The 19,694-nt window shown below is 43.1% G+C and overlaps 1 protein-coding gene across 1 annotated transcript in view; it reads right to left on the bottom strand.

Moving 5' to 3' along the window:
- dnajc13 (DnaJ heat shock protein family (Hsp40) member C13) overlaps nucleotides 1–19,347 on the bottom strand; it is a 57,032-nt gene extending 37,685 nt beyond the window's left edge. The window contains exons 1-2 of the mRNA XM_080019898.1: nucleotides 19,193–19,347; nucleotides 14,781–14,861 (exon numbers count right to left, since the gene is read on the bottom strand). Of these exons, the coding sequence (XP_079876024.1) occupies nucleotides 14,781–14,848 (68 nt within the window). The 5' untranslated portion in view covers nucleotides 14,849–14,861; nucleotides 19,193–19,347. The remainder of the gene's footprint in view (nucleotides 1–14,780; nucleotides 14,862–19,192) is intronic.
- Nucleotides 19,348–19,694: the final 347 nt, after the last annotated feature.

The raw sequence follows: 19,694 nt of genomic DNA, 5'->3' as shown, positions 1-19,694 counted from the left end.
CAATGAGGCAGGATGAGGCAGAAACACTGTTTGCCTTCCCACACAGAGAAGAGATCAATGTAACATCTAAACATGCAGTCCCTTCAGGAATCAACAAATAATCACATTATTATTAATTACATTGAAAATAAAGCAATATATGAATGAATACTTTTGAATAGGGCGAGGAAATAAATTGTTATAATGTTGATATTGTGATATAAGACTAGATGTCTGGGATTTTGGTTATTGTAGTATTGGGATATACTGAAGTTAAATAATGTCTTTATGGCTGTATAACAGCCATAACAGCCAGCTGTATAACTAATGCAATTTTCTGAAACTATGAACTGTTCTCCCTGTTCTAATGCCTCCAGCTGTAATCATAAAAAGGATTGCCATTGAAAGCCACTGGAAAAAAGTGAACAAGCTTTGAGGATAATGGAGGCATTTTAAATGAACAAAGGTCAGTGAAAGGTGATTGGATCCGATAAACCCTAAAAATACCCAACATCCTAGATGTCAGTAGAGTCGTGTCTGTTATCCACAATCCAGACAAACACAACACAAGTGCACAAACTAAGCCAATAAAATTCAAGTAAACCTGATATTTAACATGATCCCACACAGATCCTCTTTGTGCAAAACGGTGTGCAGTAAATCAACCTCCATTTCCATGACATCACTGAACTTTAAAGAAAGTGTCACTCTTATTTCAGCTTTGTCTCATTTATTATTTTAACTAGACAGACAAATTTTGCAGATGAAGCCATATGATGAATGTACAGGTATTCCTCACTTAACCACCTACCTGTTTAAGGACCAGCTCTCTGACCAGTCTGTATTGTACACTGTGTTCAATACCAAGCATCTCATCTCATCACCCTTTATATACTATATACACATCTCATCTCCGTTCAGTCTCGTTCCCGCAGTCTGTCAGTATTCACTATACTAGAGTTCACAATCGCCATAACACTATATATATATATATATATATATATATATATATATATATATATATATATATATACACACACACACACACACACACACACACACACACACACAGACTATATATACCAGCCACTTCCCATGAAATAACACGGGTCCTCACTTAACGACCTGGTTATAAGAACGGAACTCGGTCGTTAAGTGAGGAGTGCGCGCGCACGCACGCACGCACGCACGCACGCACGCACGCACGCACGCACGCACGCACCTATAATTAATTCAGAGCTACGCTGACAGTGGGCAGGTGGCCTGAGTGAAGCAGATTCACACTGTAGGTGTGTGTGAGATGCGTGCTCATGTGCATGTAGAGGTTGGTTGTCACGCAGGAATAGACTTCTCCAGTTTTACTGCTTGTGCACACGTATAGATTGAGATGTATGCAGTAGTAATGCAGCAGCAGTAGTACTCCAGTGTGTGTGTGTGCTTCCCTCCTGTGTCTCTGTTGGCTGGAGACTTTCCGCTACCCTGACTCTGATGCCCGTTCATCTCGTCAGAGCGACTTGCCAGACACCAGACAAAGGAAGTGCCGCGACACAAAGCTGGGGTTGACGTGGAGCCAAACCTTACATACACACACCCAGCCAGCAGCTGAAGACGATAGTTTTATACAAATAATAATAACAATAACCTTTATTACAAATGGTCCAATCGCAATTTCACTGCTCTTGCTTGGTATCCATGCATCTTGTTTTAAGACTTAATTAATTTTGTTTGTCACCCGATTAAGGTGTATTTTTTGGTTTTATCAATGATTTTGGACAGACCGCTGATCTGATTTAATCTTTTATCATTATCTTGTGTTGCTATGGTAACAAACAGACTTGAGACTTGAAAATGCTAAAATGCCCCTCCTTCATTGATTCTCTCTCTTCGCTCCTTACAGACTGATATACTGCAAGTGTAAACCAGCATCCATGTTGCGAGCCCTCTTACTCCAGAGCAGGGGCCTCAAACTACAGGCCCAGGGGCCACATCTAATGTGGCACGGTACATGGTGATAACATATTGAGAAATCTGGCCCATAAATATTCTTTTCCTAATCACGATGCTTAATTCACACAAATGCACTTCATGTTTTTAAAATATCAAACAGAATTAAATACATCATAAGAGAGATATTTTGTTAATATGCGGGAAGACAAAATTTAACTAAAAAACAGGCCGGTTTTCCCTTGAAGTTCAACACGACCCCTGGGTCATTTGAGTTTGAGACCACTGCACTAGTTTATATGATTGGTTAAAGATTTGACAGCATTACTGTATGATCAGTATTTCTGAGGATCTTCGATGTTAAGAAACACATCGATGACCGACTGATGGGAATTTAAAAAGAGGCTTGTTTATCAACATTGCCTTCGGTGGGTTTGAAATAACAGATCTGAGTAAAAAAGCAGCCGCGGGCAGAGCAGAGGTTACCAAAATGTGAGAAAATGATGCAAGCATCAAAAAGAAAAGGCCTTTAGGCACTTATACAACATAAAGGGCTGTAACATCAGAATCAAAATGACTTTATTCCACTTGGTGCATTTACTTGTACTAGGAATTTGTTATGGTGTCTACAGATGATTAGCATTACAAAAATAAAAATACAAATTAAATAAAAAGATCAGTCTGAGAAAAATAAATAAATGAAAATATATAAAATGTACAGATTATACAATGTGGTCCTATGCACAGGCTAGATTATAGGTATGGTATAAATTATGATTATAAAAAACTATATTCACTAGGTTGTTACAGTGTTTAGGGTGAGGTTAATGTGTTGAATACACCAATCCATTGAGAAGGACCTTTATTTGAAAAATGACTTTATAATGCCAGACTGGAGGTGAATCACCAATAACATGCAAGAGGAACCAGTTTCAGTCGAAGTGTTGAGCGGTTGAAACTAAAAGGAATTTTGACATCTAAGGTTGTAACACTGTTTGTCGATCTTCCTGGGTGTGTGAATGTGTGAGTGAGCGCTGCATTACAGGAGCAGACACAGTTTCTAATAAAGCAGGAGCTGCGAGAGACTTTTGGAACCAAAGACTAGTCTGTCACGTTATAGGCAGAGCTAGTCGTTATAAGATTGGTTGTAATCTGCACTGGGCTAGGAATGTATTGGTTAACATAAAATGTCTAAATCTAAAGGTAAATTAATTAAAATTGAATGTGATATTTCTGATGTAAAATATCATGAAGACATAAATGAAACAAACATGTGAATTTTAACTGCGGTATTTGACAGCCTAGGAAAAGGAGTTGGGGCTCGATAAACTATGGTATCATTTGGTATTATATTATGATAAATGTGGTCCAACGACCACATTTATCATAATATAATATAAAAGCAAATGATACTGTTGAAATACCAGCGTCCAAATTTCTTGCCCCTTATACCGATTATACATCCATTATGGAAATAAGCAATAACTACATATAGAATTTTGTCTGACTGATGGTAAAGTTAAAAGGAAGTAATTGAGTCATGTCATATTACACACACACACACACACACACACACACACACACACACACACACACACACACACACACACACACACACACACACACACACACACACACACACACACACACACACACACACACTATTTAGCCTGAAGCACTCCTCCATGTGAAAGGAGTGAGATCCTAATTCAAACAGACAAGACAGATGGCCCAAAGCAGAGCTTCATTGGAGTCGTTCAAGTGTGATCCCTGTATACTGATCACAACAGAACCTCTCTCTACAGCTACACAAACATCTAATTTCATCTACCTTATACCTCGACACAGTTCTCACAATTAGAACCCGACTAATTCCTACTTCTGTAGGACCTGATAAATTGTTTGTGATCCGTTGTCAGACCTTTTGATCCGTTGTAAACGTAACAGCAGCTGACTCCGGCTCATAGCTCGTCATGCTGCTGGGATCCCTGGTAATAACTGAACTAAGTTTACCTCAGACGCCTTTGCCTAAAACCCGAAGTGGTTCAATCCAAGTTAAACCATTGACTTAAAATGGTACAATAAATTATATTATTTCTATAAAAAACATTTCTTTGACTGGTTCACTTATTTCAATTTCCTCTTTTTGTTGTGCGATTTGACGTTGGTTGTCCAATGTTACCGATTACGCCTTTAAACATTGTGCCAGGATAAAGAAATTATATGAATTCCAAAAAGGAGATTTGGAACACTGTGCGAAGACACAATTTTTTGTTGCGCGCAACGTGTGTGTGTTCACGTGCTAACGTGGCATTTATCTGGCTCATTTATTGGTCTGATTTAAAACTTCATGACACAAACTTCTTTTGCATTATTATTTTTAACATCTCCAGCTCAGGTTGTGGGATCAGCTTCTGCACTCACTATTCCATTTCCCTGCAAAAATCCATAAGCTTGTAGATGAACGATTGGCAAGTGGAGTCCGGCCACACTGGCCTTGTTAATAATTCATTCACTGTCAGCAGAAATGCAGGGTTTTTATACTCCCTGGGCAGACGGGTGACCTCTGCTCGGCCCCAAAAAGGACAGAGACTGAAGTTAGCGAGCAAAACAGATTGTGACGGTGTGGCCATCGCTAATAATGATGTCGTTATTATGACATCAGCAGATGGTGTAATAAATGTAATAAACTATCCCGGGAAACACCATACATCACTCTTGTACAACCTTTCGTACACATTTCTAAATATGCTAGGATGGTACCATGGTATTAATATGATATTAACTACAATAACATAGTAGGTTTCGGTATAAAATAAAACCAAAAAAACTTTGGTTTTATACAAGCTTGGGGGCTGGAAGAAGTTTCTTGGTGGGCGATATCCAGCCTGCGTGCTGCCAGTAGCAGACTAAATGTAGAGGTTTTTATAGACATTACTATTAGATATTCATGAATTTGCTCTAAAGTTCTGCTTTTTGACTCCATGTGAACTTGTTTCAGTTCAACTGCAATCCCTCAACCTCAACGTAGTGTTAAAATTATCATACGCCTCAGCTCAATGCTCTGATGCGAAATCATCCGACAGATCCTTCAAACGCCTGCGGTAATACAGCTGTGACGGAAATCTTGACTAAATTATTTTGAAAAGGCCAAACTTTTAAATTTAAGGTAAAAAATATATGTTGGATAAGAATGACATCCTGATGCAAGTGCACCAATTAATGGCAATGGTAATTAATGGCTTAGTGCACATCTGCAGCTGACTGGTTTAAATAGCAACACATCCATATGTACCGTGGCACGGTGGCGCAGTGCATCGCACTGCTGCCTCACAGCAAGAAGGTCCTGGGTTTGATTCCCGCCTGGGGCGCTGTTGGCACCGTGCTCCAGCAGGTTATCTTCCAAACAGGAGCCTTTCTGTGTGTGTGGAGTTTGCCCGTGCTCACATGGGGTTTCCTCCACGTAACCTCAGTAAGGACCCCCACCTGACTGGTCTGACTAGCGATGGACACTCATCACCAGGTCCCCGGGCGCGTCCATGAATACTGCCCACTGCCCCGGGTTAAACACAGAGGCCTCATTTCACCGGCCACCATCCAAAGCATGTGCGTGTGTGTGTGCGTGCATGTGTTGTAGTGTGGTGTGCGACGATTAAAGATTGTTCCTCTTCTTCTGTAGAGCCAGACTGCATATATGTATGACCGATGTATATGTATGTGACAAATAATCACTTGAACAGCTGGAGAAGCCATGTAGCTACTCAGAAAAACAGTGATAGGAGCACATACACACACGCACCAGCATGTGTATAATGACAAATGCACAGTTGTTAGGGACGGGGGCATAGAAGATCATGTCACCTGTTATTGTTTTTTTAACAGAGTCCAGAGCAATTCAACTTTCCGTGATTTAACTTTATGGGAAACAGCAACATTATGAAACAAGCTTTACTGTGACAGCTCAGTCCAACAAGTCAAGTCCAGTGAGGTCACAAGGCCTCCCTTTATTATCCTTTATTCAGCCCTGCTGTAAAGAACAGCTATAGAGTATTCATTTTCTTCCGGCCTCTAAGGTTTCTGAATGAGGCACCAAATTCAGCAACTTCCTGTATCTGACAAACTGCAAACATTAAACCAAACCACACATTATGTACACAGCCTTTCACTGAGAATGTGATGTGGGGACTATAAGGTTTGTCCACAAGCTAGAGCTGATGTGACAGAACTACACGTAATGTAGTAAATATTTGTATAGTTGATCAAATAGGAGTCAAATCTATTCTAACTTTCAGGAGAGCCCTGAAACCTTTTACAAATGTCTAAAACGGTCTAAGCCCAATATGAATCAACAGAGTGCAGAATCAGTCAGTTAACCAGATTACTGAGCAAATGGACTATCCTAACTCTATGGGTAGCAGTGGCTCAGGAGGTAGAACGCAGCCAAATCAAATATAATGTTACAATCCCAAATCACAAGGCTGTCAAAGAAAATATTTTAGAATGGAGTAAAGACAGGGTGCACTGATTTATCTGTGTGTGTGTGTGTGTGTGTGTGTGTGTGTGGGGGGGGGGGGGTTTCAATCAGCACAAATTCAATAGGCGTGATTATTAATCTTCACTTATGCACAAAACAATTGATGTCATGACTTTGTTTGCTGTTCAAAGAGCATGCACGCTGCAACTCATCAAACAGTGATTTTTTTTGTCCATTTGTTTTTAAAGTAGATCTTGAGACAAATTGTGAGCATTCTTTCTCCAAATATTTGCAAACAATATTGTTCTTGTCTATAGTATCTCATGCCAAGCTAGTTTCTCATTGAATAATATTACATTTACAAACAAAACCTCTCTTTTCAAATACCCTGTCCTCAATTTACACTTCATTCAATATTCAAAACATTCATATCCTGTCAGATATGACAGATTCATTGAGCCATACATTGATTGAGTCCTAGTCCACAGAAGTGCCGGCGCTTAAAGCGATGACGAATGCCCTGTTGAATACTCCTTTTATATAAGGCCACAGAGGATGAGCCAATTAAATGTGATTGTTATTAAGGAGCTTGTTCTGTGTTCGATCTTGTCTTTGACACAGCAACAGTGCAGTTCTTCCTGGATCTGACAGTATCGAGCATCCAGGTGGTTAGTCTATATTCTGCTTCTAAATAGTAATAATCTTAATTATATAGCACCTCTCAAAAGCAAGTTACAAAGTGCTGTACTTTACCGTCACACTGTAAAAGTGTGACGCTAAAGTAATAGGATTCTTCATAGGACTGGTTGTTAAAATCCCTAAATTTTCAGTACAACAATTGAGATGGTTGAAAATGTCATCTTGGGTGGGGTGAGTTTTGCACAGATCACGGGCCACTAATGGGACATCTTCAAATGTGTGCCCCGGCTTCATTGGGTGTTTCGGCCATTTATCACAAGACACCCTCTGCCGAGGTTGGCCCACCACAGGTTGATCAGACCTGAGTGTGTGTCACACGGTGGCACCAACATGATTATTTGGCAGCCCATGCTGCGTCCCCCTGTTTCAGCCACAGCCAGTGACTGCTCCGCTCGGCTGCAGGGGCAAGTTCTTTGATCGCCTTCCTTTGGGCCTGCCCTCTGATCCCTACCTCCTTCAAGAGCCTGGTGGTGGACTTGGCCACAAAACCTCTGCAGCCCGACTCCACTGGCCCCACCTTCACGTTCCAGCCCCGCCCCTCTGCCTCTGCTGCTAAGTTGGCATACCGCAGCCTCTTCCGTTCGAATGCCTTATCGATGGCCTCCTCCCATGGGATAGTCAGCTCAACGATAAAGACTCGCCAGCAGGACTTATACATATATACACAATTTATATATTAATTGGGCAGGGGCATTACTTTCTAAATCTGATTCCTGTCTAAAAATTTAAGATGGCTGATAGTAAGAATGGGCTACATGACAATATTAAATGTTGACTGGTTCACTATTTCAATATCAGTGAATAGTTATCGTGAATCTGTTTTTTAGATAACATTTTTTTGAGTAAATCAAATCCTGGAACAAAATTATTCCAAGCTTCTCCTGAGAATCCACCAGAAGTAGACAGCGACACTTACCAATTAGTATGTCATTTTAATGTCATATCCATCGTGAAATGTAAAAAAATAAATAAAAATTGTTAAATGACATTTTGCTAATATTGCCCCCCCCTAGCTGATAAGGTAGTCAGAACAGATATTTCAATTTAACATACTAGGGCCTGGACATCTCCAGTGCTGTCCGGCTATTCCTTTGCTTGCAGCTAAAATATTGCAGAGCATCCTACAACAAGCTGACCTTTGGCCCCATGTCTGTCAAGGCATCCACCAAAGCTGTATCTGAATCTGTAAGCTGAATCACTGTCCACTCCACACGTTGGCATGCTTCTAAGTGCATTAGCAGAATGAAGCCCCAGTTGTGGCCAGTCTGCCGCTCCACAGAGCCGCTTAAATTACCTCCAGTAATGGTAGGCCTTAATAACCAAGCCATTTAGGAGGCAGGAATTGGTAATGTGATCCCATTGGCTCACTGGCCTAGAAGGAACATGCATGCAAACATATTCCCCAACTCTGAAGGCATAATTAATAACAAGCTCTAGTGTCAGCTGATAAAAACCTTGTGTTCTAAGTCATTAGAAACAAACTGAATGAGAAGCCTATCGCCATTCTATATTTCATTGCCTCAGTCTATGGATTTGATAGAATAGTAAATGAGGCATGTGCAATGGACCACGTGGCTCATAAAAAAGGAAGGTGTGTACTGTTATAGTCTATTTCAGTCTCCGTGGAGTTCCGCACAGACACCATAGACGGACTCTACAGTCACTTCTCAAGGTCTCATTTTCAATGAATACACAACGAGAATTAACACACAACACTGTCATGTCTTCCTTGCTTCCTTACACTATACTAATGTTAAAGGACATCATAACATACATTTCATGTGAAATATTATCACATCCATCCAGTATTACTGAATGTTCACACATACGTTACTTACACTACTCACAAAAAGTTAGGGATATTGGGCTTTCGGGTGAAATTTCAGGATGAACCTAAAATGCACTATAACCTTTACAGGTGAACTTAATTTGACCTTCTCTAAACTTTTGAATGCCCATGTCCAACTGTTCAGTGTTTCAGTCCTTTTTGCTCAACTTGCTGTTCTCCAACAAGGAGCTGAACGGCAAAATTCACAACAGGTGTTTGATCCATGAATCCACCAATACATTTCCTGGTTCAATTAGAGTTGGTATTTAAACAATCCTCTTCATCATGCTGTTCACATTTTCACATCATGAGACCAAGACGACACCTAACAACCCCCCCCCCCTCTGGGCAGGTCAGATCACAACTTGGTTCACCTCAAACCCTGCTATGTGCCTCTGTTGAAGAGGAAGCCTACGACCACAAAGACTGTGAGGAGGTGGTCGGAGGAGGCTTATGAGGCACTGCAGGACTGCTTTGAAGTGACTGACTGGCCTGCACTCTGTGAGCCCCACGGCGAGGACATTGATGGGCTCACAGAGTGCATCACGGACTATATCAACTTCTGTGTGGACTGCAATGTCCCAGCTCGGACTGTGACCTGTTACGCCAACAATAAACCATGGATCAGTAAGGACATTAAGGCCACCCTGAACGAAAAGAAGAGGGCGTTCTGAGATGGCAACCGTGAGGAGAGTGCAGGGGGTACTCAAACTTACAATCAAGGAGGCAAAAGACAGTTATAGGAGAAAGCTGGAGAAAAAACTCCAGCAAAACAACATCAGGGATGTGTGGAGTGGCATGAGAACCATCACTGGGTTCCAGAAGACTGGTGGCATGGGGTTGGAGGGCCGTGCGGACCGGGCCAATGAACTGAACCTATTTTTCAATAGGTCTGATACTGCGGCCCATCCCCCACAAGTCTCTGCCGCTGGCTGCTCAATAAGTACTGCCACTCTATCTCCCCCTACTCCTCCTCCTTACAGACCCCTTGTCTGCTCCTCACCGCCTCAATTCACACCCACCTACTCCACCCCTCCCCCCTACTCTACACCATGTCCTGCACAACCTGAGGACCCCACCCCTCCCCCAACTGTCACCTCTACAGTGTCCTTCACGCCTGACCTGGTGAGAAGACAGCTGACGAGACTCCACTCCGGCAAAGCTGCAGGCCCCGACGGTGTTTTTCCCCAGGGTGCTTAAAGCCTGTGCCCCCCAGCTGTGTGGAGTACTCAGCCAAGTCTTCAGCCTGAGCCTGCACCTCCAGAGGGTCCCTGTGCTGTGGAAGACGTCCTGCCTCGTTCCTGTGCCGAAGACGCCGCGTCCCAGCGGCCCTCAGGACTACAGACCGGTGGCTCTGACGTCCCACATCATGAAGACCTTCGAGAGGCTCGTACTGGAGCGGCTAAGGCCTATGGTCAGGCCTTTCACTGATCCACTACAGTTCGCCTACCAGTCCCACCTGGGAGTTGAGGACAGCATCATCTACCTGCTGAACAGAGTCTACACTCATCTGGACAAGCCGGCGAGTACTGTGAGAGTCATGTTCTTTGATTTCTCCAGTGCTTTCAACCCCATCCGTCCGGCTCTACTGGGTGAGAAGATGGCTGCAATGCAGGTGGAGGCCCCCATCGTGTCCTGGATTGTTAATTACCTGGCGGGCAGACCACAGTATGTACGCCTACATAACTGTGTGTCTGACAAGGTAGTCAGCAACACAGGGGCCCCACAGGGGACTGTTCTCTCTCCTTCCTCTTCTCCCTCTTCACCTCAGACTTCAACTATTTAACTGAGGCCTGCCACCTTCAGAAGTTTTCCGATGACTCAGCAATAGTTGGTTGTATTAAAAAGGGTGATGAGAGTGAATACAGGACTGTTGTGGGCAAATTTGTCACCTGGAGTGAGCTGAACCATCTGCAGCTCAATGTGACAAAGACAGACAAGACAAAGGAGCTCATAGTGGATCTGAGGAGGGCAAAAACACCCGTGACCCCTGTTTCCATCCAGGGGGTCCCTGTGGACACTGCGGAGGAGTACAAGTACCTGGGGGTGTACTTCAATAACAAGTTGGACTGGACCAGAAACACAGAGGCAGTCTACAAAAAGGGCCAAAGCCGACTCTATTTCCTACGGAGGCTGAGGTCCTTTAACATCTGCCGGACGATGCTGAGGATGTTCTATGAGTCTGTTGTGGCCAGTACCATCTTCTTGGCTGTCACATGCTGGGGCAGTGGGCTGAGGGCCACAGACAACAACAGACTAAACAAACTAATCAGGAGGGCCGGTGATGTCGTAGGAGAGGAGCTGGACACCCTGACGACTGTGGCGGAGAGGAGGATGCTGTCCAGGCTTCAGTCCATCTTGGACAATGTCTCACACCCTCTCTACGACGCACTGGCCCAGCAGAGGAGCACCTTCAGCAGAAGACTCCTCTTACCCAGATGCACCACAGTGCGCCACAGGAAATCATTCCTGCCTGTGGTCATCAATCTCTACAACGCCTCCCTCAGAGAGTCAGACACCCCCTCTCTGTAATCTGACCTCAAAACACGGACTTCCACTTCTGCACCTTCTTCTCTTTGCACATTTTTAACTGTACATTTTATACTCTATATAGATATAGATATGTTTATATATATATAAATATGTTTCTTAATAATTATAATATGTTGTATGTAAATATGTTGTATGTAGATTTGGAGCTGTAACAAAAGTAATTTCCCCCTGGGATTATTAAAGTATTTCTGATTCTGATTGATCAACAGTACTTCGCTTTGCGAGGCTTCAAACAGGATGTTGTCAGAGGGAAGTGGCCACTGAGCTTAGAGTGTCACAGAGTGTCATCAGCAGCTTGCAACGGAGATACAGAGACTGGAAGAGTCACAGAAAGGCATAGAAGTGGACGTCCTTTGGCCACATCCCACACTGATGAGCTCTTCATTGTGAACAGTGCCCTGAGGAACCGCAGGATGATGCCACTCAACTCCAGGCACATTTAAGGGAGGTGAGAGGCACCAAGTGTCACGTCAGACCATTCAAAACCGTTGATATCAGCGTGGTCTGCGTGATAGACGACCTGCAAGGTTACCTGACCACACCACCAGGCACAGGCATCATCGTCTTGCAGGGGCCAGGGAGCATTTACGCTGGACGAGGGACCAGTAGCCTCAGTGCTGTTCTCTGAAGAAAGTTGATTCACGTTGAGCAAATGATGGCCGCCAACGATGTTGGAGACGTCAAGGAGAGCGCTATGCATCAGCAACTGTTGTCACCAGACGAGCCTTTGGTGGTGGTGGTGTTACAGTGTGGGCAGGTGTTTCTAGTCAATACAGAACTGCCCCACACTTTGTGAATGGTACAGTGACAAGCCCATACTACCTGAATTACATCATTCATCCAGTCATTGTGCCCCTGCATGAACAACACAGGCCTCATTTCATCTTCATGGACGACAATGCTCCAGCTCATGGAGGTGGCATCATTAGAGAACGGCTGCTGGAGACTGGGGCACCTCAAATGGAGTGGCCTGCACTTTCTCCAGACCTGAAACCCATAGAAAACTTATGGGATCAGCTGAGTGGCCGTGTAGAGGCTCCTAACTCTGTACCCCAGAACCTCAATGACCTGAGGGCCCCCTTCAAGAAGAGTGGGGGGCCAGGCCTCAGCAGACAATAAGTTGACTTGTGAACAGCATGAGACGTCCTTGTCAAGCTGTAACTGATGCCCAAGGCCACATGACAAGTTATTGAGACATTGACATTTGTTGTGGTAAACCCACCACTGTTGTTGGCTTTTGTTTCAATCAATTATTTGAGATCAGGAAATCACCATTGTATCTTCTACTAAATGCCCTACTTTCATCATATCATATCACTGTAGCGTGAACTTTTTACATTTTCCATACATTTCACCCAAAAGCCAAATATCCCAAACTTTTTGTGAGTGGTGTATATACAGTATGTAGGGGGGGTGGAGTTGGGGGGGGGGGGGGGGGTCAGCAGTTGGTGCCACAGACCCTAAGGAATCATTTGAGATGCAGCTTGACACTGTATGTCAATCTTTTCTATCAATTAAAAGGTAAATATTTTGAGTGTGAAGGGTCTTTGAACATTATACTCATACCTAATGATGGCCATTCCCATGCTTAATTAAGTGTGATTAGTTGCTGCATCAAGTTGTGGGTCTATACCATTACTTACACAGCTTTGGTACACTTTCTAACCATTTTTTACTACTTGAGAATGGGGGGAAAAGGGTCAAAAGACAACCTTAAGACCTCATGACCTTAGAAAACGTAATGCTATGGTGCAGTATCAATAACTTTTTTTAAATTGGAGATTTGTGTGATTGTGACGATTGGATGACAAGCACTATTTTCTGATAATGGCTCAGAAAAAATGCACTAATCTTCAGTGTACCTGGACATCCCATATATTTTCTGAATAGTCTGGTTTCATGAGGCTGTGATTATCGTAGAGGTTACAATAGGTCATTTTAAATAGTAAGGTCAACAAGCACTGTCATCACATAGAAATGGTTACCATGAGGCCATTTTACATCACAGCTCTTCGGATTCACAAGTCTCAGTTTTGTTGCCGTACCCAGTTTCAATTCCATGACTGTTTAGGTACCACACTGTACAGAAATAAGGAAAAGGGGAAAAAGAGGCAAAAATAACATTTTCACTGCAGTCACTGCAGAAAACAGTCTGCTTAGTACCCGGAAGCCAACGATTGTACTATTGGCTGTTCTTGTCACATGTTTGATTCTCTGCTGTGCGATTGGCTGTTTGTGCCGCATCTTTAGATAGAGGAAAAAGGACTCAAAAAACTGTATCGAAAATAAATCTGATAAATTTATCATTGTTATCATGGAAGATTTTATCGTGAAAATGATCGAGATTGTTCTATCGCCCAGCCCTAGTCATGCCAATTTACTTTTGTCAAAAAAGATGGCAGACTTTGGTGCTATGTTGCGCCCGCTTCTCAGAAAGCTAGCATGACAGCTACGGATATATCTGGAAGTCTAGTTTCCGCTAAGCCAGAAGCTTAAACTCAACTTAAAAACAAGGACTGCGCTGAGGAACGCCGGCCGGTCCATCGGGCTGAACAAGTATAGGACGTCATAAAAAATTTGGTCTTTGGTCAAATTGACCGAATTTTTTTTAATTATTATTTATTTATTTTATTTTATTTTTTTAAGGTGGCTCACAAGCCAACCAAAATATAAACACCACTGTAGGCCAGATCATGGGAGTTGAGTTACCCAATTTCATGCTACATGTAGGATCCCATCAGTAGTGTAGCTAACTGGCTGAATAGAATGACTTTTGTATTTACAGAATGTGTTTCATATTGTTGCAGTGTGCGCTGACAGAGGGTCATAGGCATCTTTTCAAACAAGTCAAAACAGTGAGTGAGTATGTTAAGGATTCTCCCTGACCTTATGCAGTAGCCTAATGGAAAAAGTTGTGAATTAAGTAGACAGCGTCCAAACAAATTTACAAAGGAAGAACCCTCAGCGAACATGTACTCAAACATACTCAATATGAAGTGTATTCACAATGATACGGTAAAGAAATGAACCGGATATATATATATATATCCGGTTAATATATATATATATTTGGGTGCATCATAGACATCATGCTGTTTACAAAACTGTGAATATTTTTGCTCTGGGGAGCTTGCACACACTCCAAACCAAAAACTTCTAGTTTATTGGGGGTATACTGGGACCTTAACTGTCTTGTAGCACAGGACAAAGAACCCTTGTGAAACAAACAGCGACATCAATGCTGAAATTCCATCTCTTCAAAGGGGAGAGGAGAAAGTGACAAGAACAGGGTTTGGGTCTTACTTTCCCCTCCAGGAGTGTTTGGTAGTGTAGAAACAGGCCAGGTCTTTGTTTTCTTTGATGACATTCATCTTCTCGCAGGACCTACAAAACAGAACAGTAGCAATTCAAAAATCACAATGAAACACACAGCAGGGAAAATGTAAAGTCTAAAAAAAGCAACGGCACCTTCATTTGAACGTGGCCAAATTTCAAAACTGACTCCAGCATAAAGCAGCGTGAAGGCACAGGGTTTTAGTTAAAATGCTATCTCATGTGGTCATGAGGAGGTCATGCTGCAGCTCAACGAACATCAGCTTTGACCCAAGCCATTAAAACCATCCACCATGACCTTGGCATATCTTTAGTATATCAGGTTTACCTAATATACATTCCAATGCCACACACACACACACACACACACACACACACACACACACACACACACACACACACACACACACACACACACACACACACACACACACACACACACACACACACACACACACACACTCTTTGCGCAGTCTTGTGACATTCTACAGCTGAGAAGCTGATCCTCCCAGTTCACGCCTCAGCTCAGGGACTGGTCTGTAACTGGAATGATTGAAGGCGTTTTTGCACCGAACAGTTCTGGGAACTCCCTGAGGGGAACTAGGAGCTGGGGAGGTCCCCCGAGAACTAGTTACCTTCGAGGGATTCTTTTCTGTTTGAATTCGCACTGCACTGGAACTCTGAAGTGACGTCAGCCAGCGGGGTTTCAGCATGACTTCCTTGTTGTATTTACTCAGTGACTTTCACTTATTTCACCTTATCAGTCCACAAAAATTTGTTTGTGAACAAATTTGAGGCAAGAAATAATCAATCCAATTGCTGGATCTTCACTCGTATTAGATCTAAAAGAGGTAATTTAAAAGTTAATTACGACTTTCGTAAGGCAAGGGTTCACGTAACGTTAATTCATTCAATTAACATCGGAAAATTAAATAAATGGAAGGAACTGTGCACTAACATCTGGACCAATCATCATGCTCTTACGTCAACCAAGGTTCCCTTTATGCCGGTTATTCCCTGCACTGGAGTAGGAGCTAAAAAAAATAATAAGTCCCTTGAAATGGAGTTCTAAGAACTACAATCGTTCCTCATTCCTGCAGTGCGGACACAAAAAAGGGACGGTTCCTCCAAAAGTTCTTAGGACTATGAAAAGGTTCTTGTGGTGGGAAAGTACTCTTCAGTGTGCGACACAGTGACTCCGTAGCTTCCTGACTGACTGATGGACGCTCCCCAACCAAATGGGAAATGTTGGCCTAGGTATGGCTTATAACTCCAGATATCTGAACAAATACATTTCTTTTTCAATACCAGTTTTCTTTTGTGATAAAAACGTCAACTCTTATTGTAAAACTTGAGTTTTATTTCTGACTTCCTGAAGCTGAGTACTTCTGTATCAAAATTTGGTATCAAAAGTCAAGGGATGTTTGTTTCCAATAGAGATGAGCAATTCTGTTGATACCTTAAGCATATTGAGTTGTACATCAACCAAAATGTCAGCTAAGGTCTCATGTGTGTTGCCATATTGGTAAAAAAATCTACATTAGCAAAAATAAGACATGTTTTCTCTTTTTGAAATTATAGCATTACCTATATTGGCATTTTCCAGTAGAAAGAGATTTTGGTACCAACTGACGTTTTGTGTACTAACTACCTTATTGGTCAAATATTAACCATTGATATTATTTTATAAGCTCACGATGGGTCCTACGAGAGTTGGTGCAAAATGTCTAGGCTTGATGGATATTAAAAACTGCGTCTGACTGAGCCAAGAGATCTGGCTCACTGAAAAAAGCCATAATTCCCAACACTAATGCACATATTTAGTGGTTGAAAAAGAGAAACTATCGTGATACATGCTTCTCAGCGAAACAGAGAAGTAACAAGAGCAATATCTGGTCCAAAACCACTCAAGACTTGTCTGTTAATTTGTTTCACTTTAACTCAAAAGGGTTGCACCATGACTTGCTGCTTGGGTTCACCATTTCACTTCACTTTAAACGCTGCTGTATTTTTACTTTCCACCATTTTTCACAACCAAAATCTAGTTTGGAATGGTGTATTTTGAATTTGTCATTCAGTACAGTATAGGAGAAAAAACTTTGAATTTTTTTTAGGCCTGTACCATTTCCGCTGCTGTGACACCAGATGCTCACGGCAATACGTCTAATAAATCATAGATGAAAGCTAAAAGGGGAAAGTGAAACAGTTGGTTATACAACAGTACACAACCCAGCATAAAGTGGGGGGGTGGGCAGTTGTTTTCCTGTTCAGCTCTGAGAGTAATAACCTCTCTGTGCTGGAACCTGTGTCAGCACTCAGCGAGGACCCAGTGTGTAACTGTCTCCAGGCTTCCTTCCTCTCTGTGTCGCTTTCCAAACAGGGTGTGGAGGCACAAAATAAGTCTAAGTGATGAAATACGCCATTCATCATGAGCACTGGAGACAGAACATCAAGGTGGGGGGAGCCAAGAAGTAAGAACAAACAACAACAAAAAAAAGGATAACTATCAAGTGCGTCCGAAGCCCAAAAGCCACACCATTGGATGACGACGTGACATGATTTAGACAGTTGCAGTGTCTGATAAACCCACGGCCACAGAATGAATCTTCTGTAAAAACAACAACGTAAAAAGGGATACTGCATTCACAGCCAAGTTTTGCAGACAGTTTTGACATTCATGTGATTTCCCCTCCAGCCTGTGTTCGTATGCGGATCAATATTTAGCGTTTTATAGGCCAACCCTGACGGTGTTTGAAAAGAAAAAACAAAACTGGCCTACTGTGAAGTATGCCACGCTATATCAAGTTTGAGTCCAGTGCAAAATCACCCAGTGCTTAGTCACAAGATCACATTTCCATATGGTCTCTTAGCCCGCCTGTTGCTGGAGTGAATAATAAGTGACATCAAGCAGGGTGCTATTTGACACAGTAGAGACAAGACAAAGAATAAGGATATCTAGAGGTTAAGGTCCAATGTCTAGGTGTTGTTAAATAGTATACAACTACATGCTGCCAAATCCCCACAGAGCAAATAAACTGCTGCCATTGTCTATTTGACTTTAGTTTAACTTGCACACTGATTCAACACAAGTATAGCTAACAGCTTTTTTTTTTTACAACAGGAAACCATTGCTTACTGATAAAAAGCCCAACTATTGGAATTAAGAGAAAAAGTTAAAGGATCAATATGATGTGCAGACATATCATTGACACAATATGAATTATTAATGATGCCACTTCTTCCTGTTTTGATTTGAACAGCAGTGTACAGTGGAAGCCAAATAAGCCCCCCATACAACAAACAAGAGATCAACATAGTTGGGAATCGTCATAACTGGCGGTAAAACTGAATTATTTTGATAGGGACAACGCAGAACGTTCCGACCTCAGTGTTAAGCAGAAAAATAAGGGGCTCCACATACATTCAGTTCTATGCAATGAAACGCTTGCAGCAAAGTCAGTTATTAGAGAAATATAACTGCCATGAAGTTGCCTCCTGTCAGACCTTACATCCCACACTTAATCTACTATGATTTAATGTGGAACAATTTGGACATCAACTCTATCAAAGTAACTGAACTAGGACTACGATCACCTCATTTATTGATTAACTTTCCCATTATTTGATGAATATGTTCCATTAATTCAGACCAAAAAATGACAGTGAAATAAAGTTAAGGTAAAAGTGATGTAAGTGGTAAGTAGACAAAATCGGATATCGCAATATTTACTGACAAAAACTTCGATATTGGTCCTTTGACGATATTTTGGGGATGACTATCGGTGCTTCCATAAGATATTTTCACCCAATATTGTAGTAATACTGTAGCATTGCGTCGTATGGGGCGTTGAAGACAAATCTAACTATATCACCATCACTATTAGGACCATCAAAACCCCAAGCGAGATCGCGTCTCGTGTCACGATACCGATATAATTCCGATATGTCGCCCAGCCCCGGCACGTGACTTCAGATACTAACGGTTCAGGGGCGACGTGCAGAGGGAGGGAAGCTTGGCGCTCAACTCGCACCGTTTTGGCTCGTTTTGGCCCCCTGCTCGGGGCTGTCCGCGGGGCTGTCAGGCGAGGTGAGGTGAGGTGAGCCGAGCCATCCACCTGGACGCCTGGACACCCGGAGCAGGGGGAGCAGGGGCAGCAGGCCGAACCCCGGAGCTAGAGCCACGGCACCACATGGCGCTCACACCGCCGCTATGAAGCCCCGAACATTCGGGTTATTATTCACCGAGTACAGGAGGGCGTCGGAGATCCAGCGCCAGAGGAGTCCGTCGCGGCTAGCTAGCAGCTAGCTAGCCGCGCTAACTCGTATTAGCGGCGGATATCCAATCAACCCAGCGCCGACGCGGAGCACAGACGAGTGTTTACCTGGGGGCAACCGCTGCAAAATAAGACTGGAATTCGGTTTCCGTCCCTGGACCACCCCCCGCCCTCCTCGCGGTGCGGCCGGCGGGTCTCCGCGCTCCCGATCCGAGGCTGTGGGTACTGGGTTTGCTCCGTCTCCCCTGCAGGACTCAGGAGGCCGCCATGTTCCTCTCGCCGCCAGAGCGCCACTGCGCATGCGCCGGGGCCGTCTGTCATGAGGCTGTCAGCTGATGCTGCCTTCCCTTGAACTTGAGCTCGGTCATTTCCGAGCTCGTAGTTCCCGGGGTCCGAGGAGTCCCCTTGCGTCAATTCGAGGACGTCTGCATGATGCTTAACTCTGCATGCATCTGTGCACGAGTTGAACATACGAGGTAAACCACTCTCCATCGAAGTTAGACCTCTTTTCAAATAAAGAAAACATATAGAGGGTGTTCATCGTTAACGGTGTTTGCCGCCATGCCGTGCGCCCCGAAATTCCGGCTTAAATGCTCGTTCCCTTGCACTT

Source organism: Zeus faber (genome assembly GCF_960531495.2).
Source record: "Zeus faber genome assembly, chromosome: 19".
Classification (NCBI taxonomy): domain Eukaryota; kingdom Metazoa; phylum Chordata; class Actinopteri; order Zeiformes; family Zeidae; genus Zeus; species Zeus faber.
The sequence above is the reverse complement of the archived record's forward strand: the minus strand, read 5'-3'. Positions and strand labels throughout refer to the sequence as shown.